This window comes from Carcharodon carcharias, chromosome 4, assembly GCF_017639515.1.
Source record: "Carcharodon carcharias isolate sCarCar2 chromosome 4, sCarCar2.pri, whole genome shotgun sequence".
In the NCBI taxonomy this organism is placed as follows: Eukaryota; Metazoa; Chordata; class Chondrichthyes; order Lamniformes; family Lamnidae; genus Carcharodon; species Carcharodon carcharias.
Window position 1 is genome coordinate 152,981,074 of NC_054470.1, and position 24,455 is coordinate 153,005,528.

Sequence of the window (24,455 nt, forward strand, 5' to 3'; positions counted from 1 at the left end):
TATATCACCATTGACCCATGCTGGGTCAAAAGCATGGAACTCCCTGTGCATGTACCTACACCACAAGGACTGCAGCAAGATAAGAAGACAGCTCATTACCACCTTCTCAAGGGCAGTTAGGGCAATAAATGCTGGCCTGTCTCACATCCCAAGAACTAATAAAAAGACAACTTTTTCTAAGGTTTTACAATTGCTGCTAAACACAGGGCAAGTGAGATCCAGGTTCCTGAGCCTCCAATTTTTCCTCCAATTGTGATGGAAATTATAGTTCTGTTCTGAAGCAACAGGCAAATCAATCAATCCATTTTTGGAGCAGCTACTTGGTTACAAAATTTCAAAAGGGGCCAGTGAGGACTGTAGTACTGAATATTTATATAGGTCATTGATATGCAGTGACATTTGGAAGATACTGCACATTTACAGTGCAAGGTATTACATCTGATTATAGCTCTGTTTCAGAAAATCAGCAATAGCTCTGAGTATTTTCACTTAAAAACAGATGTTATAATCAATTTCTACATCCAGTGAGCCATCTGCCGGCTGTGAACTCAAAATATATCATCTTGGACAGAATTGCAAACATTTTTGTTAGATATTTTACAGAGAGAAGATGTCAAATAGGCTAAAACTGTTAGTCAGCAATTCTGAAAAACACTGATTATTTCCTAACATTTTCCCAATCTTGTCCCTTTCTCTCCTTCTCTTCTGAAGGCACTAACTCTTAATTTGGTTCCAAGTGTTAACAGAAAGAAAAAAATTTTAAAAAATTTGCATTTATTTAGTACAATTCATTACCTCAAGACAGCCCAAAGTATTTTTTTAGCCAATGAAGAACTTTTGAAGTGTTGTAAAAAAACTTGGCAGCCAATTTCCAGAGCAAGTTCCCACAAACAGTAATGGATAACCAGTTGGTGGATTTTTAGTAATGTTGATTTAGGAATAAATATTGGCCAAGACGCTGCAAAAGCTCTCTTTCTCTTCTTCGAAGAGTGCCATAAAATGTTTATATCCACCTGATAGGGCAGATGGGTCTCAGTTTAACATTGCATTCGATAGGGCAGCCCTCCTTCAGTACCGCACTGAAGTATCAGCCTGGAGTGTGCTCAGTTCTCTGGAGTGCAACTTCCTGACTCAGAAGCAAGAGGGCTACCAACTGAGCCATGGTTGACATGTCACGCATTGGCAGCTCTCCAATATATAATCTTAGTGGCCACTCTCCATGGGTGTGCCTAAATTGTGTTTGCAAACTGGCTGTTCAGTTGAGGTAGCATCAAAGCCACGAATGATTGTGTCCTTATTTGATATCTACACCTGTACACTTTCTAGCAGCAGTAACCCAGCTCAGCTATTTTCTCTTTAAGAATATGAGTGAAATCTTATAATTTAAAACTGGTGTATCCATCAATAGTCCTACAACCCTCTGAGATCTCTGCATCCCTCCAATTCTGGCCTCTTGTGCTTTCCCAATTTTAATCTCTCCACCATTGGCGGCCTTGCCTTCAGCTTCCTTATACCACACACTCTGGAATTTTCTTCCCCTGACCGCCGCCTCTCCTCCACTAAAATGCTCTGTAAAACCTATCGCATTCCTGTCCTAATTTCTTATGTGGTTTGGTGTCAAATTTTATTTGTTAAGTTTCCTTGTGAAGTGCCTTGGGGTCTTTTACTGTGTTGAAGACACCATATAAATCAATGCTGTTATAAAAATGTTATATCTGATCTGTGACTTTCGTGTTTATTGCCTGCCTTAATTCACTGTTTTGAGGTTCAAAAAGATCAAAGTAGATTCTTGACTTGTCAAAGTTTTTCCTGATATACAGCATATCTTCCACACTGTACGAATCTTTTCTTGCTGCCCACACAGTCAGACTGTATCTGTATTAAAACAAAATTGCTCAATTAGAACAGACTCACAATACGGGCAGAGTTAGGCTGTCAATAAAACACATCAAAATAAAAAGGTATAGAACAGACTTGATAATAAGTTGCTTAACAAAAAAATTATTCATATTGAATCAATGTTGCAAGGATGCAATTATCTTTAACACCATTTTATATAGTGTTCTGTCTCTACCACCCTCTATGGGTTAAAATCAATATTCTGTTCTTTGTTTCCTCCTTCCCATCATATTTTCGAACAGGTTTAGAAGTTAACTAAAACGAAAGAAAAAAGTAAAATACTTGAAATCTGCCTCAGAGACATTTAGAATTTAGTTGACCTGAAGAGGTCTTTTACCTTTCTGACTGCTCCAGCAACCAATGCAGCTGTGGCCAGGATGGCCGAACCAGTGCTGCTCTAACTGGGAATGTTACTGGCTGGTAGAGTGTCCGACAAATTTGCTCCATCTCCTTCACCATCTCCCAGGTGTAGCCTGTACGCAAAGGTAAGTCTATTTTTAAAGATTCTATTCTTTGGTTTTCAATTATGTTTACTTTCCACAAGATAATTTGGGAAATGCAGCACAATTACAGAGTTCTAAGAAAAACACAATATGGCAACAGAAGTAGAGTCACAGTGTTCCTTAGCAGAGAAAAATGTCACACTGTAATTATGGTCTCTTTCCAGTAGTTGTGCTACAATACATCCATTGAAGTGGGGGGTATAATTATAGCATGACAGGTTTACAAAGGCAGTTTCCATTATAAATGTAGACAAAGGAATTTATAAATGTAAAAACTAATCGTGAGTGTGCACAGATGCAACACATTTAATAGATAGGTCATTCATCAATTTTTTATGGTCTTGCTAATCATAGAAGTTAGAGGGCACCTGGATACTGAAAACAGATAGCAGGATTTGTGGGTGGATTTACACATTTATCTCTGAATATTATTTGTATAATCATGTAATAATAGGTAAAGCTTTTAAGTTACTCAAAACACAACAACAGGACAGTACTGAAGAGATTCTAAAGCCTTCCCTCCTGCACCATCTTTCCAGCCACGCATTCATCTGCCTTATCTTCCTATTTCTTTACTCACTTGCACTGGGAGTAATCCAGAGGTTCTGCTTACTAATTTTCTACCTAGCTCCCTAAGTTCTGTCTGCAGGATCACATTCCCCCTTCCTACCTAAGTCATTGGTACCAACGTGAACCATGACCTCTGGCTGTTCACTCTCACTCAGAATTCTAACTGTCCTGCAGCCGCTCAGTGGCATTCTTGACCCTGGCACCAGGGAGGCAACCTACCATCCTGGAATTGCATCTACGGCTGCAGAAACGCCTGTCTGTTCCCTTAACTAACGAATCCCCTATCACTATTGCACTTCCTTTCTTCTTCCTCCCCTCCTGTACAGTCTTACTGACTGTCATGGTCAGCTCACAAAGGCCAATCCTCTCTATATACCTGGGTTGATGCTCGATAACTACTTCTGAGGAGGCTTCAAACCAATCCACATCCAACAACCTGCTCTGAAAACTCTACTCACTGTTTGACAGCTGTGACAAACTGCAACATAGCAGTTGAGGCAATCCACAACATTCTCATACAACCCCAAAATTCTAAAAAAAGTCAATTTGTCCTTTCTCACAACGTTAACAGGTCCTTTAAAAAATTCCCAGATCCAGAGCTAATCAGTTCTTCTTTGAGCCGTACCCTGGGTTGAATTTTACATACCCCCAGCAGACGTGTTTCCTGTGGGGGAGAGCGCAAATAAAATGGGTTGGGCACCATCCCACCACCTTACCACCCATCCTTGAGCTCTCCCCAACAATAAAGGGGGTGGGGGGTAGGGTGAGGGGGGAGAGGTGGCGGCGGGAGGATGCCAAAATTGACAACCCATTTGCCATATTTAATTAAGGGTCAATTAAACTTGTTTTTAAGCCAACTGATCCTGATAATACACTGCCCATGCCATAAAACGTTTGGCATTGGCAGGAGGACAAGCGCAGGAAGCTCGGTTTTTTAATTTAAATGTTTAAAGAGCAAGAAGGGCTTGCGGGTGCAGGGGGGAGGATGAGGAGTGGGAGTTGCTCTTCGGGGATTATCCTTTGCCAATTGCAGGGTGACCCCCCCCTTATGTCCAACCTCACTTTCATTCCTACCTGCTCCCTCCCTTAAATCCACAGCCTCTCCTCTACGTGGTCTACCTTAACCACCCCTGGCCCAAGACCCGGACTTATCTGCTCTGGGGATCCATGGGCCTTCATCTTCTTTTCCTTCTGCAATCCTGACAATGGCCAATGACGCCTTCTTGGCACTGCCAGGACTGTCAGAGCTGCCAGCCAATCAGATCCAATGAGGAGCATAAATCCAATTTGGCCCTCATAAGTCCGCTTGCAGCACTTTATGGCTGCAGGTTGGTTGGCGTGAAGCATGTCAGCTTCTCCACCCCCCTTATATGTGTACCAAATTCCATTGAAATCGGTCCATTACTTTTTGAGGTATATTGTATACAGTCAAGTAGCTTGAATTGGGAAATTTCCCAGTTTGGCGCACCCGCCTCGGCAAAAAGTGCCCCAAATGGCACAATATTTGCTCCAATTGGGTGGGTGCCTTTAGAGTTGGAGCCACTGGCCCTGGATGCAGATCGGAGGCAGCCACATGGGCTGCCAAGTGGCAAGGCAGGCTGTTTAAAAGGCCCACCTTGGTTCTCTGGGAATTTTTCCCAGTTGTTTTATTAAATATTCATCCCTTTAGCCCTCATCCCTTACATCCTCCACACACCACCCATGCCAACCCATGTCCCCACCCACCCCAATGGTCCCTCCTACCCTCTGTGCCAGCCCATGCTGCCATCCATTCCCAATGGCCCTCATACCCTCCATGTCAACTCATAGCACTTCCATGCCCATTCACCTAGTATATGCTCTGTACAGAACCAATGTATCCTGTGCCAACAATAGCATGTGTGGAAATTGTCAGGAAGATATAATAATTCTAATAACGTTATTGGAATTTATTGTGAAATAGTGGTATTTGTGTGTGTGTGTGTGTGTGTGTGTTTTTGTGTGAGAGAGACTTAATTGGGTTAAAGGCAGCTGTTCTGAAGACTTTAATGTAAACATGGGGGAGAATTTTCTCCCCGTCGGGGGGGGTTGCACGGGAGCGGGTGTGGGCGTGTGCACAACCAATTGCCGCCTGTGATCAGCTGGGCACCGCCATTTTACATGGGCGGGCCAATTAACCCTCCTGGCCCAAGACCCGGACTTATCTGCTCTGGGGATCCATGGGCCTTGATCTTCTTTTCCTTCTGCAGTCCTGACAGTGGCCACTGATGCCTTCCTGGCATTGCCGGCTGAGCGCTACTTGTGCGGGCAGTGGGTTTGCTGGACTCAGGGCCTGCGCTCTTTCGCGCATGCGCATGAAAGAGTGCAGAAATCTCCCTGAGGCACAGAGCTGCCTCAGTGAGATTACTTTAAGTTTTAAAAATTTTTTAAATTTTAATAAAGGGAAAAAAAAATTTTTAGGACATGTCCCCTTATGTGAAACTGCCACATGAGCTGGGACAGGTCTATGAATTTTATTAAAAATTTTTCAAACCTTTAAGAACCTTCATGAAACTACATCCCACCCATGGATGAGGTTTCATGAAAAATGCGAAGGCCGCCTGGGCTCTTCTCCTGCCCACCAACCTTAAGGTTGGACGGGCAGCTCAGTTTATTGTTTTAATTGATAATTAACTGACCTTAATAGGCCTTTGACAGTTCGGCGGGTGTGCAGTTGACTCGGGTGTGCGCCCACCGAATTGAAAATCTGAATGACGCACAGTGACGTCAGGATGCGTCATTTTACATCTCGGTGAGCGGGCTCCGCCCCTGCTCATCGAACTGAAGATTCTGCCCATAGTAAACATGGGGGATGTTTAGAATGTAAGGTGCAAAAGGACATTTGCATTTTTAAATAAACCAGACTAGATTGTTTTCAAAGGAGGGGTGAAACGTCATCTAGCCAGGTGTGTTTCTTTTTCCCAAAGATTACTGGTAAAATGGGCAACATGATAAATTTTTATGATCATGAAGGTAAAGCCCAAAGACATAATGAAACAATGGGAATTTGCATTCAAGGGGGAAATATGTATAAAGGAGCAAAGGCTGTGTGTAAAGGTAGGCATTTTAAGAACTAACAAGTGTGAAAAGCCTTCAGCATCTGTGCCTCAAGCTGCTGTTTTCAAAGAGCTGAAATTAAGAAAACTCACTTTGAATTCAACTGGTTCAGGGTATCATATTTCTTTGCCTGAGTCTTTTAAAAATATGTGCCTTACTGTTGCCGTAACGAAAGTATAACTGGGAGTCAGTTTAAGTAGGAGATTTAGAAGTTATCAAAGTAGTAATTTGTAGAGCTATGTATGTGTTTAAAGTCATTTCTTCTATTAATAAATGTTTAATCTAGTTTTATAAAAACCTATAAGGCTTGGTGGTCTTATTACCACGGAATTCAAGGCACACATCTCAAAATTTATACAAATTGCAAGTTGTGGCAGTTGTTTTAAGTTTCCCTTTGGGTGGGTGGGGGCATGGGTAAGGCCTTTTCAAGTTAGATCTTTCAAAAGGATCCATCATCCAGACTCAATCATGCAATGGAAGCAATATGTGTAAAACGAAGTAGATTGTTCAGGAAGGGACAGAGGCCAGGATGTTCCGCTCCCGGTTGGGGCAGTTGTCATGGCAGGTGCGAGAGCTAAATCTTGCGAGAAGACCCAAAACCGATATTACGCTGACGTAAAATGAAGAAGTGATTGTGCACTTCAGCAGTCAATGGCAGGCCGCATTTCACTTTGCCGAATGTTGCGGACATCACTAGCATAAATCAGCATATCATTATGACACCTGCTCATCGGAATCATCCCTCTATGCTGGATTAAGAGCCCACATTGGTGTGCAATTAGTGTGTTTCACAACAGGGTTTAAAAGGTGTGCAGCTGGCAATCCGCACTTCGCTCCTGATCCCAAGGTGAGTTTGCATACCTTGCATTGCGCAGCAGTTACTGGGGTGGTCAGTGCCAGGCTCCACAGGCTGCACCACATCAGGGGGGTCTCAAAGCAAGTCTCTACAGGTACCACAGCAGGGTTAAGGTGGGGGTGATTTTACTGTGCTGCAGGGCAAGGGCTCAACTGGGGAAGGGGACAGGCAAGACTAAGGGAAGGTGTTGCAGGACAGGGGCTCCATTGGAGACAATGAGCAGGGAAGTTTGCATTGAAACACATGACTCGGGGGGGGGGGGGGGGGGGTGCGCACGGCAGGAGGGAGGGCACAAAAGGGCCACCCAACTGAACTGATCGTTCCAAAATGTTATCAAAGGCACAGCCGAGGCAGGTTAGCAGCTGTTCAACTGACAATGCAAGGAATCAGTAAAGTGAAGCAATAATGCCCATTCACGCAACACTGATCCCTCAAAGCGGCAATGATTGTTCCCTTAGTTTTAGCCCCTTGTTTGCGGCCTTCAAATTTACCAGAGTATTATGGAACTGCAGAACCACCGGGTGACTGGACAAGCTTGAGAACCCCTTGGAAATGTGGTCATTCACCACTCACAGAGGAGAAGCCTCCAGACCTCCTAAATTAATCTCAGGTATTCACTGAACATTAACCCTCATGTTTAGAACAAACAGCACAGTCTTGGAGAGCAGGTAATGATGATGCTGGTGCATGTGCTGAAAGCAGAACATCCAGTTGCTTGGCCGAAGCTGCCACCAGTCAGTCATGTGGGCTGGGGGTTGTTGTTGTGAACGTTCATGCACACCCCGCTCTGGGCATTATTTCAGGGGTCAGTACTCCCTGACATGCATGAAAAGGCCTTGAGCCCACAATCAGACAGAAATGAATCTTTGGCAACAAATGCTGATTCTTGCATGTTTCTCATTGACACTGCAGTGAGGAGACCACCAAGAAGATGAAGCCTGGTGTTATTGCTGCCTGCATTATTGCTTATTGGCAGGAGAGAAGAATGAGAAGGAGGCGTTAGAGGCGCCTGGCTTGCCAAAGGGAGGAGTCAAACTCTCAAGACCAAGGGGCAGCAGGTCCCCCTCCAGGTGCAGAGGATGATCCTCAGAGACCATAATTTGTAGGCGCCTCGCTAGCCCCAGGGTGCATGTGTTATCTGCAGATGAGTGAGAACCAGTGTTGCAGACACCCCACATGTCAAGGGACCTGGTGACTCACATTTGCCACATTCTGCAGGATTTGGCGACACAGCTTCGGCCAAGCAGCTGGATGTTCTGCTTTCTGGAGAGCATCCATTGCCAGTGGCTGTTAAAGTAACTGCTGCACTCAACTTCTATGCCAGTGGTTCCTTCCAGGGGACCTCTGCGGCATCTCCCAAGCATCTACCCACAAATGCACTAAGGTGTCACAGGCGCCCTTTTGGCAAAGACTTTGTCCACTTCGACAGAGATCAAGCAAGCCAGGATGCAAGAGCACTGGGATTTGCACAGCATTCCAGTTTCCCACATGTGCAGGGTTCCAACGACTGCACTCACATGGCTATAAAAGCTCCCTGGCAACAGGCGGTCCAGTACACCAACCGAAAAGGCTACTACTCTTTCAATGAGCAGTTGGTGTGTGACCATAACAAACTTATCATGCAGGTGTGCGCCAGATTCCCAGGTAGTGTCCACGACTCGTACATCCTGAGTAGATCTCAGATCCCTGACATCTTCGAGGGACCACATTTGATGCAGGGTTGGCTCCTTGGGGACAAGAGTTACGTGTAAAGGACATGGCTGACGACTCCTGTGCAGCGGCCTCAGACTCCTGCACAGAGAAGGTACAACAAGGCTCATGCCACAACATGGACTTTGGTGGAACATACCTTGGGATCCTGAAAATACCATTCCAAACCTGGACAGGTCTGGTGGAGCGCTCCAGTACACTCCCCAGGGGGTCTCACGCGTCATTGTGGCTTGCTGCGCGCCACACAACCTGGCGCTACAAAGGGGGGAGGACTTGGCAGTTGACGAGATGGAGGAGCTGTATGTTTCCTCTGATGAGGTGGATCTTGAAGAGGATGATGGTGATGAGGTCTTGGAGCTGAGGATGCAGGTGAAGAGGCCACTGCAAGGGTCAGATGAGGTAGGTGTGCTCATGAGGCACTCAGTGCCAGCAGATTTCAGGAGGAGCATGACAAGATGCACTGAGGATCCTCCTGGACAATTTCCTCCATCATGAGCCAGCATACCTACTCCTCTAATTTCACCTATGGACTTCCAGATGACAGTGCATCGTTGCACAGAATGCTCACATAGCCCTGATAGTGAAGGATGAGCAAGCCTCGAGGGCATGTGTTGAAATGAGCTGCTACTTGGAAGAGAGCATTCTGGCATCTGACATCATAAAGTGCTGCCTTAATGTCCATCCAGAATCCAAGTCGCAACAGCACCTACAAGACGCAGGGACACTTGCACGATCCTCAGTGGCCTGATGCCTGCATGCCTTCAATCTGGCAAGGCTCCTCATGGAGATCCATCAGAACCAATGCAGCCACACATATTGTGCTACATCAATGGTGACACAGAAACATAAGACTCACTATCCTGACCTGGAAATATACTGTTCAGATTCATTGAGTCAAAATCCTGGAACTCCCTCCCTACACTGTGGGTGTACCTACACCATGTGGACTGGAGCGGCTCAAGAAGGCAGCTCATCACCACCTTCTCAAGAGCAATTAAGGATGGGCTATAAATGCTGGCCCAGCCAGCAATACCCACATCCTGTAAATGAATTAAAAAAAGAACACCCAGTCTCAATCGTTCAGAGCCAAGAACGTATATGACGGGACCCTACGAGGCTTGGGAACAATGTTTGTTCCACAAGCATATTTAACTTGAAGGTGCAGGCATTACTGATATGCAGCATTATGTTGAAACAGGACACTCACTGTGGTAAGATGGCAGCACATTGCACGAAGGGAGGCCCAGGATAGAGACAATTGCAATAAGTGGGTGCAGGAACCAAGGTATCACACATGATTGACAGTAACACAGCTCATCATAAGGAGGCATAGACAAGATGAGATATGAAATGATTGCAAGTCTATTTACATGTGTGAACATTACATATAGGTGGTTAACACCCATGCCAACATTGTGCTACTACAGCTTCTTTACTTTCCTTATCCTGCTGCTATGTCTTGGTGTTCCCCCAACATCCACAGTGAAGTTGGAGGTAGCCTGCTGACCGCTACGCCCTGTTGTCTGTGGTGGCCTTAGCGGCTGTCCTCTGGAGGGCCGGGAAAGGCATGTTGCCCACAGATGAATAATTAATGAGCTCCGATGCAGACGATTTGCCTCAAAAAGCCGCCATTATGGCCAGCAGGCAGAACACTGTTTTTCCTGCCAGCTAATGGATTTTGCGCATTTCAGGGAAAATTCCAGCCAGAGTTTAATCAAGGTATTAGGGACATTAACAACTAAGGCCATGTCAGGGATAGAAGTTCAAATTAAAGGCTCTATAGCTGAAAGCATGAAGCATTTATAATAAGATGGATGAATTAATGACACAAATAGAGATAAATGTGTTTGATTAGTAGCCAAAATTAAGAAATGGTTGCAAGGCGACCAAGGTTGGAAACCAAACACTCCAGTGTAGCGAACTTTTAGAAATGATAGGCAAAATGGAAAAAAAGGTGGGGTAATCCTAATAACAAAGCATGAGATAAAGACAATACAGGGAAAGGACCTTAGCCCAGAAAATCAGAACATACAAAATAACAAAGGGCAGAAATACTGCTTGAAATAGTTTATAGGTCTCTAACAGTAATCATAGTGTTGGACAGAGTATAGATCAAGAATTAGAGGAGCATTTAACAAGAATAATGCAATAATTGTGGAGGACTTTAATCTTCTTATAGACTGAGCAAACCAGATTGGAAAAAAGTAGCTTAGAGGACAAGTGCATGGAATGCATTCAAGGCAGTCTGAACAATTATTGAATTTGAAGTGATGTGGCTAAATCAAAACAGGGAAGGAGTGCAAATGTGGAGGAAGGGGGAAATGAACAAAGTCCATTTGGAAAATCAAAAGACAGAAAATGATATACGCCAAGGTCCAGTGATGGTCCATACTGAGATAAGGAGGAAGCTGCTGAGGCACCACATATGGAAGCTGGCAAGGCCAACTGGCATAAGCATTTAAAGTACAATAGAACAGCTTGTACAACAGAGATGAAGGGTCACAAATTAGAAGCAAGATAAACACCTGAATAAGTGGCCTCAGCAAACATGCACTTACTCTCACTGTTGCGCATAGGTGCAGATCAAGGTAGTCAAATGGTATATAAGCAAAGAGCATATATCCTTTTAAAGCTAGAGCGCTCTCTGGGTTCAAACTGCACTGATTCCCCCTTACCACCTGTCCGTAAGCAGAAGGTGTTTTGAAAAGAATAGGCGGTGATGTTTTTTCCCAATCCCTCATTGATTTTTGTGATACAATTTTACTAATAATCCATAGCAAACTTAAGTTAAGATTAACTCAAAAGGATAGTTTATATTTACATGCTCAAAATCGAAAAAAAGTGTTCGCCACTTCTGACTCCACAATAAAAAGGGCATGGAGAAGAGGAGCTTTACTGTATAAAAACCACAAAAAAATGAATATTAGTTCATGTGAGTTCCAGAGTCCAAAGTCAGAGTCCAGAGGGTGTTTCCTTCATGGTGGGGTTCCGTTCCAACGTGTTTCTGGCTGGTTCAACAATACAAAAATCCTTGAAACGAATGATGCTGCTGCACGATGGGTTTTTCTGTGTTAAGACCACTTGGCAGGCGTTAATCAGAGAATCAAGCTGGCTTTGTGGAGTTGAGACTGCTTACCCAGCCTGGCTGCTGGAATTCTGTTCAGTGGATGTTAAAACAGCATTCTGGCTGTGAATTCAAGAGATGTAATATTATACTGTCCAAAAGGCTGAAGGCTTGGGTCATGTGACCTTCTTTCTCCACAATGCTTCAAAAGGGTTGTTTATCCAGCATCTGGAATTGGCTTTAGTTTCAGGACTGATAATGTCTTGGTCATTAGTTGTTGAAAGGGGTGCCATCTATGTTGAGGGTCTGGTGTTTGAGAAGCCATTGTCTCAGCGGACCCCACTGACTTGGCTTATCAAATGCAAATGACATTCCCGTTGTTCCCTTTGAAATTGATCTGAACAGTCTCAGACGTGATGTGAATCTGTTAGTAGCTCTCTAGGGATAACAAGGTGTGACATTCCAGAAACTGAGAGAATAATTACTTTGTCCTTGAATCACCTGGGCTAGCTCTCAGACAGAGGGCCAACCCAGGGATCAGGTTACTTATAGCGGCCATCTTAATTTTCTTTGTTCAGTAGAAAAAAGGCAAATTTTAAAAAGAAATAGCAATAAGTATAAAGTTTTTAAAATATATAGTGATGGGTTTCTTTCCATGTCATAGGAACCCAAGAGAAGCAAGATAAACACATCAATAAGTGGCCTCAGCAAACATGCACTTACACTTACCATTGTGCATGGATGCAGATCAAGATAGTTGAAAAGTATATAAGTACAGAGCATATATCCTTTTAAAGCAGGAGCGCTCTCTGGATATCTGGAAGTCTACTTGCCTTAACAGTGAAGATTATAAGTCAGACTGACTTGAACAAGACTTTGTAGAGGGAACAGGTTGTATTAATTGCTTGCCATTAAAAGCAATACTGTCAAATCCAATACTGTCATTAGTCAATGTATATTAAAGCTTGGGCTTAAACCCACTTGGCCTGAATCATCTGGAAATTGTTGTTGTCAAACTAACAATCCTTTTATTGCGAGTATAACCACAGAAAATCTGCTAACTGTAAGTCCACTGGGAACTGGAGTATTAAAGCCTTTTGGTTGGTGGGATGGATGGTTAACAGTGATCACAAAACTTACACATAAATAATTATGATAAAATAGATTACATTTCAAAGAAACCAAATATGGAAACTGAGATCTCTCTGTAACTGAAAAACTATGGAACTTCTTAACTCCCTGTATTTATAAAATTTAAGATCTATCTTGACATTACCTAACCACTATTTCTTGATTTATCAAGTCTTCGTTCCTATTCCTTTCATAGTCAATTGTATCCCATTCTGTATGACTAACACATCAATAAGGTTTTGCAATGTAATAAAAGTATGGCCATTTTAGACAATGACAACTATATCCAAATAACAATCTGAAGCTAAATAGTCTGATATTTGACCAACGTTATCGAAATGACAGAGATGAACAATAATGATATCATACTCACAGTAGCTTTCAGTGAACTAATTTCTCTGAAAACCTAGCTTCATATTACATTCATGGCAGACATGTCCATATATAAGCAGATAAATGAAGTACATATGCTTGACAAATAAGTTATTATGCAAATTATTTTATACCATGTAGTATCCTTACCATTAATTCTTTGGTCAACCAACTCACTGGTTGTCCATCCCAGAGACAGTGTTACATCTGATAAGCATGAGGTCACTGTGTGTAAAAATTCATTTGCAATTATTGCAGTACTGCTTTCATTTGGTCCAGGAAGAATATCTGCATTGATCCACACTGGTCGTGTGAGAAGATCCTTCACTGATACTAACATTTTCATTGCAGGTTCCACAGCCGATAAACTGCCAATGACAAAGAATTTAATTTTACTACAAGTAATTTCACCTCACAGTATTGAGGTGAACTCTCACACAACACACACAACTTATGACTCTTTCTAGGAGATAAAATGGAGGAGGATGCACCTTCTTGCCGTAACAAAAGGAATCAAGCAACAATAAATCTGGAGAAATGTAGAAAAATTCTCCAACTGACCTCAGGACCTAGTCATACTACATTTTTTTATTTGTTCATGGGAGGTTGATGTCACTGGTGAAGCCAACATTTATTGCTATCCCTAACTGCCTTTCAGAAGGTGTTAGTGAGCAGCTGCAGTCCACGAAGTGCAGATACAGTCAGAGTACTATTAGGAAGGATGTTCTAGGATTTTGACCCAGTGACAAGTAAAGGAATAGAGATATGTTTCCAAGTCAGGACAAAGTGTGACTTGGAGGGGAACTTGCAGGTGGTGGTGTTCCCATGTACCTGATGCTCTTGTTCTTCTAGCTAGCAGAGGTAAGAGGTTTGGAAGATGCTGTCGAAGGAGCCTTGGTGAGCTGCTGCAGTGCATCTTGTAAATGATGCCCAAATCATGGTGTGGTGTTGGTGGAGGGACAGGACATTTAAGGTGTTGGATGGAGTGCCAATTAAATGGGCTCCTTTATCCTGGATGGTGTAGAGTTTCGAGTGTTGTTGGAGCTGCACTAAAGCAGAGAGGCTTTGGGAGTCATGGAGTGAGTAACTTGCCACAGAATTCCCAGTCTCTAATCTTCTCTTGTACTCACTGTATTTATATGGCTGGTCAAGTTCTTTCCGGTCAACAGTGATCCCTAGGACTTTGATGGTGGTAATGCCATTAAATGTCAAGCGGAAATGGTTAGATTCTCTCTTGTTGGAGGTGATCATCACCTGGTACAAATGTCACTTGCTGCTTATCAGACCAAGCCTGAATATTTTCCAGGTCTTGCTGTGTGCGAGCGCAGACTGCTTTGATATCTTCTCAGAGGAAGCACCTTAGCAATGGACATATGGGAGATGACAGCCACACTAGTAAGCAATGCCACTGGAGATCAGTTTCTTTTAAAAAGTTCATTCAAAATTAATTTTAGAGAAACTCAATTACACCATAAAACAAGGTCATATTTTAGTAAAGAAGCTGGCTATCACTAACTACAATGGGCAAATGCAGAAACAGCTTGTGTCTGTATTGCCCCAAACTTAGCCCTCTGCATTGCATTGATTTTCCTTTTCATTTATTGGTAAGTTTACTATCCTTTATAGAAAATAGGATTTAAAAGTGCCCTTTTTGGAAATCAGGGGGTGAACTTTTAGGTTGACGAGTGGGAATGGGGCCCACCTGCTGACGCATAAAATGACGTTGGGCGGGCACCCTGATGTTATCCCACGTCATTTACATTTTCAGGTCGGCGGGCATGGAACCAAATTGGCTGCGCACCCGTCGACCTGTCAATGGCTACTTAAGGCCCTTAATGAAGTAATTGAAGTAATCAATGGACCTGCCAGTCCAACCTTAAGGTTGATGGGCAGGCCAGGAGCCCAGGCGGGCTTCCAAAAAAACATGATACCTTATCCACGGGCAGGATTAGGTTTCATGAGGGTTTTAAAAATGTTTATGAAATTTTTAAATAAAAATCATTGTCATGTCCCAGCTCATGTGAAAGTGTCACGAGGGGACATGTCAATCATTTTTTTTCTCTCTATTTAGCACAGTTTTTAAAGATGAAGCAATCTCCCTGAGGCAGCACTTTGCCTCAGGGAGATCTGTGGGCTCTTTCACACACATGCAAAAGAGCGCAGAGACCTGCTCAGGGAATTCCCCCCCCACCACCCGCACAGGGAACGCACTGCGCTTCAGGGCGGATGGCACACTGGGGGGCTTTAATTGGCCCACCCACGTAAAATGGCGGCCGCCCCCAACCGAGCGCACCAATCAGGAACCCATCTGCTCATGCCCGCTCCTGCACAACCCCCCCGACTGGGGGAAAATGCTGCCCCAGATTTCCACAAATTATATTTGTTTCCACAAATCACAAAACAAGTGTTTTCAATATATACTGTTCAACATCATCTTGAGTAAATAAGGCCTAAGGCTGCCTTCTACTAAATTGGATGAAAGAGGGTTTGTTGCCAAAATCAATTATCTCTGAAAATTATAAAACATTTTAGTGGCTGTACCTTTTAAAATCCAGCTTGATCCCCTTGTCTGATTTGAGCACCTCATTCAACCAATTATGCAATGTGATGTCACTATCATTTTCAGGAGGATGAGCCATGATTGGCTGTCTTTTATGTGACCCCTGGCTCCCAACAAGAACATCTGCTTCAATCATATGTGCATCACCTGCGTATGAATTTAAAAATAATGCATCTTTTAAGCGTGGATGCAAAGTGCAAATCTCATTTATACATTTAAGTAACAGTCAGCCGCAGAGACCACTACAGCAATCTAGGATTCTAGTGTTATAAGGAAACCTCTAGACATCTTCCATTATTCTGTTTGGAGCAGTGAACCCAAGAGGTTTACTTTTGATATCAGGTACCCCAGCAATGGTATGAGAATGCTCGAAAAACTTGTAAGGTGTTTAAACTGTGAGCATTTATAATTAAGATTGAAACCTCTAGATGAGATTCCCGTCTATATCTCCACTGTATTCATTTTTTAAAAATATAAACACATCAACTACAGTATAATAAAAGCAAGATATTGCAAATGCTGGAAGTCTGAAATAAAAACAGGAAATGATGGAAATATTTAGGACAGGCAGCATCAGTGAAGAGAAAAACAGAGCTAATATTTCAGGTCGATAGCATCTTGAAAAGGTCATCAACCTTAACTCTATTTCTTTCTTCGTACATACTCCCTGACCTGCTGAGTATTTCCAGCATTTTCTGGTTTTATTTTAATCTACAGTATTGGTGGATTGGTTCTGGAGTTCTTTTGCCAGCTCAAATACTGTGGTGGATATTAACAGCCAGGAGGATACTTTGTGATGACAGAATTAGTACACATTTGTGAAGCTGAAGCTGGTTAAGATATATCAATCTGAAAATTGCAGTGCAATCAATCATTCAGTTATATTTAGTTAAAAACAAGTTGTAAGATCATTTGTAGGTACAACAGCATAAGTTTCCATTTGAGAGTTTTTAAAATTATAGTCCTTAGGAGCATTCTAGGTATTCAGAAAATCTTGATTTGTGTTCCGATTTATAACCAACATATTCATGAATACTCCAAACAAATGCCATATACGTTGCTGAGCACTCAAAATATTTATGTTGCTTTCCACCAACAAGGCATTACAGAAGGACAATGACACATTAATGTTGTAATAAATATACCTGAGTGTAAATGAAGGAGTGCACGTTTCTCCAGTGTTACTAATTAGGAGGATACATGACCAAGTATTACAAAAGATCACATAAAGGCTTGGTCAAATCACTATGCTATTAAAACTAGTATCCAAATCAACTGTATGTATCTAAACAGCAAGTTAGCGCAGCTGTATTGCTATGTATCTTAGAAATATTTTAGTTGCATTTTAAAACGCTGACAGCAAGTGTTTCCCAATTACAACAGTCTGAAAATAGCCATCAAAATAAAATTCCTAAATATAAAAAATTAAATTAGGACAAAAATATTTCTTTGAACTTTTGCCACTGATATTACAAGAGATTCACCTCTGAAAGTTAACGGTATCCTAAAATTGTTCTGCTTGAACCTTTTGCTGTTTTATGAAAAGACAGGATGGCGGTTCAATGCTTAGGTTTGACCAAAACAATTGTTCTTTAAGTCAACATTCCAATTTAAGTTTTATTTTTATTAATTTATCTACTCTCTGGCTTTCACCCATTCATATGGGTTACCATAGCTGTTACCAAGCCCAATCGCCAAACCATTTAGAAGATGCTATCCCTTGCTCAAAGGGTGCTGGAACCAACGTTGTCTTGCTGAGACTGGTGCAGCAAAGAATTCACACAGAACAGTACCCTTTTTTTCTGAAGCAAAAGAACTACTGTACACAAAAAATAGTTTTTCCTCGGTGTCTCTGATATTATCTTACTCTTCAATGCTTCTTCCAGTTGTGCTTTTCTGTTGGCGGCATGATACCACATGATTTCCACTGCATCGTTTGAACGGATTCTTCTCTGTTTAAGGAAGTACTCCACTGCACTTTCACTTCCACCTAACCAACAAAAGAGCTTTACTTTACCATATGATAAGGCAATTAGGAAGAAAATAACATTTGTGTTTTCCTTTCACGTCCTTATCTCATGAATGCTGAACTACAAGACATTTATATTTTAAAATTTACCTTTCACTCAAAAGTAAAACAAATAGTTCTGAAAAGGGAGGTGGTGAGTTCCTGGTAAACACCTGAGTTTGGAGAAGTGCCCATGAGACTTCAGGTTGCCATGGGGATCAGAGCTGAGAAGGGAAAGTCAAATAAAAACCCATTGAGGTGTTGAGCTGTAGTTTTCTAACACCTTTCTCAGAAGGCCACACTCAGAACAAAAGCTGCTACTGCAGAGAAGCAGAAAGAATTGCTTGTGTTAAAGACCAAGCAGGATGCTTTTAAGAGTTCAGTTTCTGTTCAAAAGGAAGGGAACTGAACAGACAAGGCTCTTGAAGAATTAAGGAACAGAGGTTTGTTGAGGTGTGCTATACTGATGATAACTGCATCTGGAAGACATAGTGAGTGTGGAGCAGTTGGTGATGGACACTCAAAGATTTAATCCAGTGTGGCGAGAAGTATTCAGCTTGGCAGGAGAGCTGGGAGAAGATTTTGATCTGCCCTCTGAAACTAGATGCGCGCCCAAAGCATAGGTTAAAGTTAATGAAGTTTATCTTTTTCTTTAGTTTGTATCTGTTGCCTATTAATTGTTTGATCTTAGTAAAAGTTTTAAAAAGTGAAATCTTGTCCTTTGTTCGTTTCTATTGTGGGAATTCCTTTCTTTTAACTGGTCTCTACAGGATCGTAGTACTCAGGCCCCCCAAAAATGCTACACATTAAAGTAATAAGAAAGGAGGGTGGGTTGAGAAGTTTTTTTTCCACAAAGGACACTTAAGACATTAGAATACCTTATCACAAGTGGCTACTGAGGCACAGCCTATAAAGTAACTTTTAAATAAAATTGAATAGGGGCTTAAAATATAAAAAATGTTTGGAGGCTAGGGAAATAGGATTAAAGTAAATAACCACAGTCAGAAAGAACAAAGGGTTTGTAACTGTATTGCGCCTTTCATGATCACAGTACATCCTAAAATGTGTTACAACCAATGAAGTACTCCTTGAAGTGCAGTCACTACTGTGGCAGCCAATTTGTGCACAGCAAGATCTCACAAATGGCAATATGCTAAAGACCAGATAATCAGTTTTTATAACGCTGATTGAGGGATAAATATTGGTCAGGGCAGCAGACAGAACTCTCCTCGAAAGAGTGCTGTGGGAACTTTCATGTCCACCTGACTGTGCTTCAAATGAAAAGTCATGACCTGAAACATTAATACTGTTTTTCTCTCCACTGAGTCTGCCAGATCTGATGAGTATTTGCAGCATTTTTTGCATTTATTTTACTGTAGATGGGGCCTCAGTTTGACTTTTCATCTAAAATACGGCACCTCCAACAGTGCAGTACTTCCTTAGTACTCCACTGGAGATGTTAGTGCTGTGAGATGCTGGTTACAGAACGGTATGTCTTGAGGTCTCCACAGTCTTCCATAGGTTGACTATAAGCCTTTATTAACTCCTAGAACTATTTACACATGTACAGTAAAGGGTACAGGCTAGGAACTGTCTCCATGGTCAAGTCTACACACGTCTCTGCTCAACACCACACAGATCCCTGGCTCTGGATCATGTGCCTTCCTGCATCACTGTATGAGCAGTACTGTATTCAGTCTTACATTAACTTTATATGTGCCAGACCTTTACACTAGTTAGCCTTGATTTCTGTGCGCAAGCCCGAAAGTGGGACTTGAAGTCACAGCATTCTGACTCAGAGGCAAGACAATTGAGTTACAGCTGACTTACAAGTTGAAGAGTAGGCATTGGCACAAGTGTGCTGTGCCCCTTCTGTGCTAGAATGTCTAAGAAATACAGGGAAGATGAACAGTGCTTAAAAAGATCTGCATTAATTAATAGAAACATAGAAAATAGGAGTAAGCCATTCAACTCCTTGAGCCTGCTCAGCCGTTCAATATGATCACAAATGATCCTCCAACTCAAAGCCATACTCCCGCTCTCGGCCCATATCCCTTGAAGCCTTTAGTGTCTGGAAATCAATTTCCTTCTTAAATATATTCAGTGACTTGGCCTCCACAGCCTTCTGTGGTAGAGAATTACACAGGTTCACCACCCTCTGAGTGAAGAAATTTCTCATCTCAGCCCTAAATGGTCTACCCTGTAACCTGAGACTGTGATCCCTTGTTCTAGACTCCCAGCCAGAGAAAACAGCATCCCTGCATCCAGTCTGTGCAGCCCTGTCAGAATCTTAAATGTTTCAATGAGATTCCCTCTCATTCTTCTAAATGCCAGTGAATACAGGCTTAGTTGACCCAATCTCTCCTCATACGACAATCCTGCCACCCCAGGAATCAGTCTGGTGAGCCTTTGCTGCACTCCCTCTATGGCAAGTATATCCTTTCTTAGGAAAGGAGACCAAAACTACACAAAATACTCCAGGTGTGGTCTCATCAAAGCCTTGCACAGCTGCAGTAAAGCAACGACATTAATTAATTCAGTGATGTGCAACAATGGTGATGAGCTGCAAAAGATGGACCATCTGCTCCACTGCCAGGTCCTGTCTGACTCCAGTAATACAACTGATGTTGCTAAATACAAAGGTAATGTCAAAACCCCATAGGCCAAGAAAAGCAAAGCAAGAACACAATTTGAATTCATATAGCTCCTTTAATGCAGTGTTATCAAATAAAAATTTCTCATCTAGCCACAAAAGATGATGTTACTTTCTCTCACCCTGGCCATTCCTCTGGTATGGACCTCATCTCTGCTTCCTTAAGTCCAAGGAACATACTTAAATAGATTTGGCAGACAACTAGTTTGGCCATCCACTGCCAGATCTGGCTGGACCACTTAAAAACATTTGGTCCTGCTGCCTTCTGCTAATGCTGCTCACTACTATCATCCTGGAATGCAAAGATAGCCTCCGGCTTCTTTTTTCTACTGCAAACCATATTCTTAAACCCCTCTCCTCCAACATGGACTCCTTTGTCACTAAGATTGAGACTATCCGATCAGCTTGGTCCCCATGGCCCACTCCTATTTCACATCTACATGCTGCCCCTTGGTGGCATCATCCAAAAGCACAGCATTAATTTTCAAGTTAGTCAGCTATACTTCACCGCCACCTCTGTTGACTCGACTGTTGCTAAATTAACAGACTGCTTATCTGACATCCAGTACTGGATGAGCAGAAATTTCCTCCAATATTGGAAGGAGTGAAGCCATTGTTTGAGCGTGCTCCAAACTCCATTCCCTAGCTACTGACTCCATTCCTCTCCCTGGCATCAGTCTGAGATTAAGCCAGTCTATTTGCAACATCGGTGCCACATTTGATCTCGAATTGAGCTTCCAACCTCATAATCATGCCATCACTAAGATTGCCTATTTCTACCTCTGTAACATGAGCTGACTTTGCCACCGTCTCAGCTAATCCGCTGCCAAAACCCTCATCCATCCCTGATGTTGTGATGATGCCACAGGACAGCATGTGGATGAGAAATAGGAAAAAGCCTAAAGAGATTCCTGGGGGACTCCAGAGGTCCAGGCAACAATGGTATGGGAGTGGCATGAGGAGTCATTGCACATGATTCTCAGGCTAGGCTAGGATAGGGTAAATGATATTGGGACCAGATGATGGCAGTCCCACACTGATGCTGGCAGAGAAGAGGCGCAGAGAAGAATGGTGTGGTCAACCACGTCAAAGACTGCACACAGGTTTAGTAAAAAGCTTGCTCCCCTACTTTGTCTTTCTCCATCTGCATCTCCCCCTCTCTATCTTCGCCGTCTGCCCCTCCATCATCTCGCCTTCCCCTCTCCCCTCCCCATTATCTCTCCCCTTAGCCCCTCCTGCTTTCTCTCTCCTCTCCCCATTACCTCTCCCCTTAGCCCCTCCTGCTTTCCCTCTCTTCATTACCTCTCCCCTTAGCCCATCCTGCTTTCCCTCTCCTCATTACCTCTCCCCTTAGCCCGTCCTGCTTTCCCTCTCCTCTCCCCTTACTCCCTCCTGCTCTCCCTCTCCTCTCCCCTTACTCCCTCTCCAACTCCCTATTTCCCCTTTCTCTCTGCTCTTTCCCTCTTCAGCTCCCCTTCTTCTCTCCCCTTTCCCTATTTCACCTCCTCCCCCCACCCCCCTTTCCCTCATTCACCTCCTTTTCCCCCTCCTACTCTCCCTCTCCATCTTCATGTCTCTCCTTTCCCTCTCTTCCCTCCTCCATCTCTCATCATACCCCTACTTCCACCACCGGCAGCAGCTAAAATAGATAATTAAGGAAGTTAGCTTGAACTGGTCTTGCTGTATATGTGCTCAGCTACTCCTTTTGTTTAGAACATATAAACTCAGACAGACATTCTCAGTGCAACCAGCAGTGTGTGACCTCAACAGAATGAGAGGGTTTGCTGAGCAGAGGGAGTTCAGTGAGGGAGAAGCTTCTTTGCTTTTCCCAACTTTTTCACTCTGGGGAAACTGGTCCTACTATAAAGGGAATGAGCCAACCATTTGGTGAGCATCTGCTAAGTGGTCAGGTTCTATTCTACTCCTAAGATTTAAAATAGTACAGGAATGTGAGATAAGATTAATAAATATATATTTAAAAATTGAATAAAATAAATAATTAAAGCACATACATATGTAAGGGCAAGTAGTGTGTCATGGCTGCAACATGTGGGAGCTCCTGGTTATGCAGGGCAAGCATTGTGAGTGTCTGAGGCTTTAGGTACAGCAGGTAATAAGGAAGGCCAATGGAATTTTGGCACTTATTGCTAAAGGAAGAGAGTATAAAAATAGGGAAGTGTTGTTGCAACTGTACAAGGTATTGGTGAGACTGCACCTGGAGTACTGTGCAGAGTTTTGGTCCCCTTACTTGAGGAAGCATGTAGTTGTGTTGGAGGCAGATCAGAGGAGGTTCACTAGATTGATTCCAGAGATGTGGGGCTTGTCTTATGAGGAGAGATTGAGCAGTTTAGGCCTATACTCGCTAGAGTTTAGAAGGATGAGAGGAGCCTCTAATTGAGGTATATAAGATGCTAAAGGGGATGGACAAAGTTGATGTGGAGCAGATGTTTCCCTTTGTGGGGCATTCTAGAATGAGAGGCCATAGCTTTAGGCTAACGAGTGGTCAATTTAAATCAGAGATGAGAAGGAATTACTTTTCCCAAAGGGTCGTGAATCCGTGGAATCCACTACCTCAGTGCAATGAATGCCAGGACGCTGAGTAAATTAAAGGAGGAGATAGACAGATTTTTAAATTAGTAATGGGTTGAAAGGTTATAGGGAGAGGGCAGGAAATTGGAGTTGAGGCCGAAATTAGATCAGTCATGATCGTATTGAATGGTGGGGCAGGTGCAAGGGGCTGAATTGCCTACTCCTGCTTCCAGTTCTTATGTTCTATGTTCTTGAGGAGCTTCGGCTCAGAGTCTTCAGGCTGGAGATGGAGCTGTGGACACTGCTCATCTGGGGGGGGCGGGGGGAATACCTGGACACTTTGTACCAGGAGGTGGTCACAATCATTAGGATAGGATCTTCTGATATGGAAGGTGCAATTGTCCACCAAGTTTGAGGTTCTTTCAGCCTGTTTGGCTGAGAGTGGGGAATGGGGGCTGAAGGGTGGATGAGCTGACTGACCATGGCACTGTGGTGCAGGAAGCCATTCAAGTGGGGAATCGCAAAAGAATGTAGTGATAGTAGGGAACAGTATAGTGAGGGGGATTGACACTGTTCTTTGCAGCAAAGAGCAGGAGTCCAGATGGCTACATTGCCTGCCCATTGCCAGGATTCAGGACATTTGATCAGAGCTGGAGAGGAACTTGCAGTGGGAGGGGGAGGATCCAGTGGTCATGGTCTATGTTGGTACCATATACATAGGCAGGATGAGGAAGGAGGTTCTACATAGTCGGTATGATAAGCTAGGTACCAAATTAAGTAGAACCGCAAAGGTAATAATTTCTGGATTACTGCCTGAGCAACATGCAAATTGGTATAGGACAAATAAGATTAGAGAAATGAATGCGTGGCTCAAAGACTGGTATGGGAGAAGTGGGTTCTGGTTCATGGAGCACTGGCACTATTACTGGGGAAAGTGGGATCTCTATCATTGGGACAATCCACACCTGAACCATGCTGGGGCTGGTGTCCTTGCAAGCCACATAACTAGGTTTTAAACTGAATAGTGGGGCAAGGGATTAAATTTGGGAAGATGTGGTAAACCAAAGAGCTGAGACAAGGCAAGAGAGAAAAGTACAATGGGAGATGATAAACAAGCTAGATGGGAAGGGGCAGAATGTACAAATCTAAGATTAAATCAGCAGATAAGGATTTATGCTACAAAAATAGTAAGGACAAAACTAAAGGCTCTATATTTAAACACACAGCATCTGAAACAAAGCAGATGAACTGATAACATACTTATTTCTATTTAAGTACGAATAGCCATTAGAGACAAGGCTACAATATGTCATCAATTGGAACCTGAATATTGAAAGGTATGTGACATGTCAGAAGGGCACAAAGTTAGGAAAAGGTGGAAGGGTGGCTGATAATTAATGATGGTATTAACACGTTAGAGCACAGACAGGTGGCAAGTCAGAAGATTGGAAAGAACATAAAGAATAGCAAAAAATGACGAAAAGATTAATAAGGAGGTAACAATTAGATACAAAAGAAAGATAGC

At 42.9% G+C, this 24,455-nt stretch overlaps 1 protein-coding gene across 1 annotated transcript in view; it reads right to left on the bottom strand.

The window, feature by feature from the left end:
• Window positions 1–352: 352 nt before the first annotated feature.
• fam151b (family with sequence similarity 151 member B) overlaps window positions 353–24,455 on the bottom strand; it is a 33,355-nt gene continuing 9,252 nt past the window's right edge. Inside the window, exons 2-6 of the mRNA XM_041186804.1 lie at window positions 17,608–17,730; window positions 15,722–15,887; window positions 13,331–13,548; window positions 2,237–2,372; window positions 353–1,875 (exon numbers count right to left, since the gene is read on the bottom strand). Of these exons, the coding sequence (XP_041042738.1) occupies window positions 1,710–1,875; window positions 2,237–2,372; window positions 13,331–13,548; window positions 15,722–15,887; window positions 17,608–17,730 (809 nt within the window). The 3' untranslated portion in view covers window positions 353–1,709. The remainder of the gene's footprint in view (window positions 1,876–2,236; window positions 2,373–13,330; window positions 13,549–15,721; window positions 15,888–17,607; window positions 17,731–24,455) is intronic.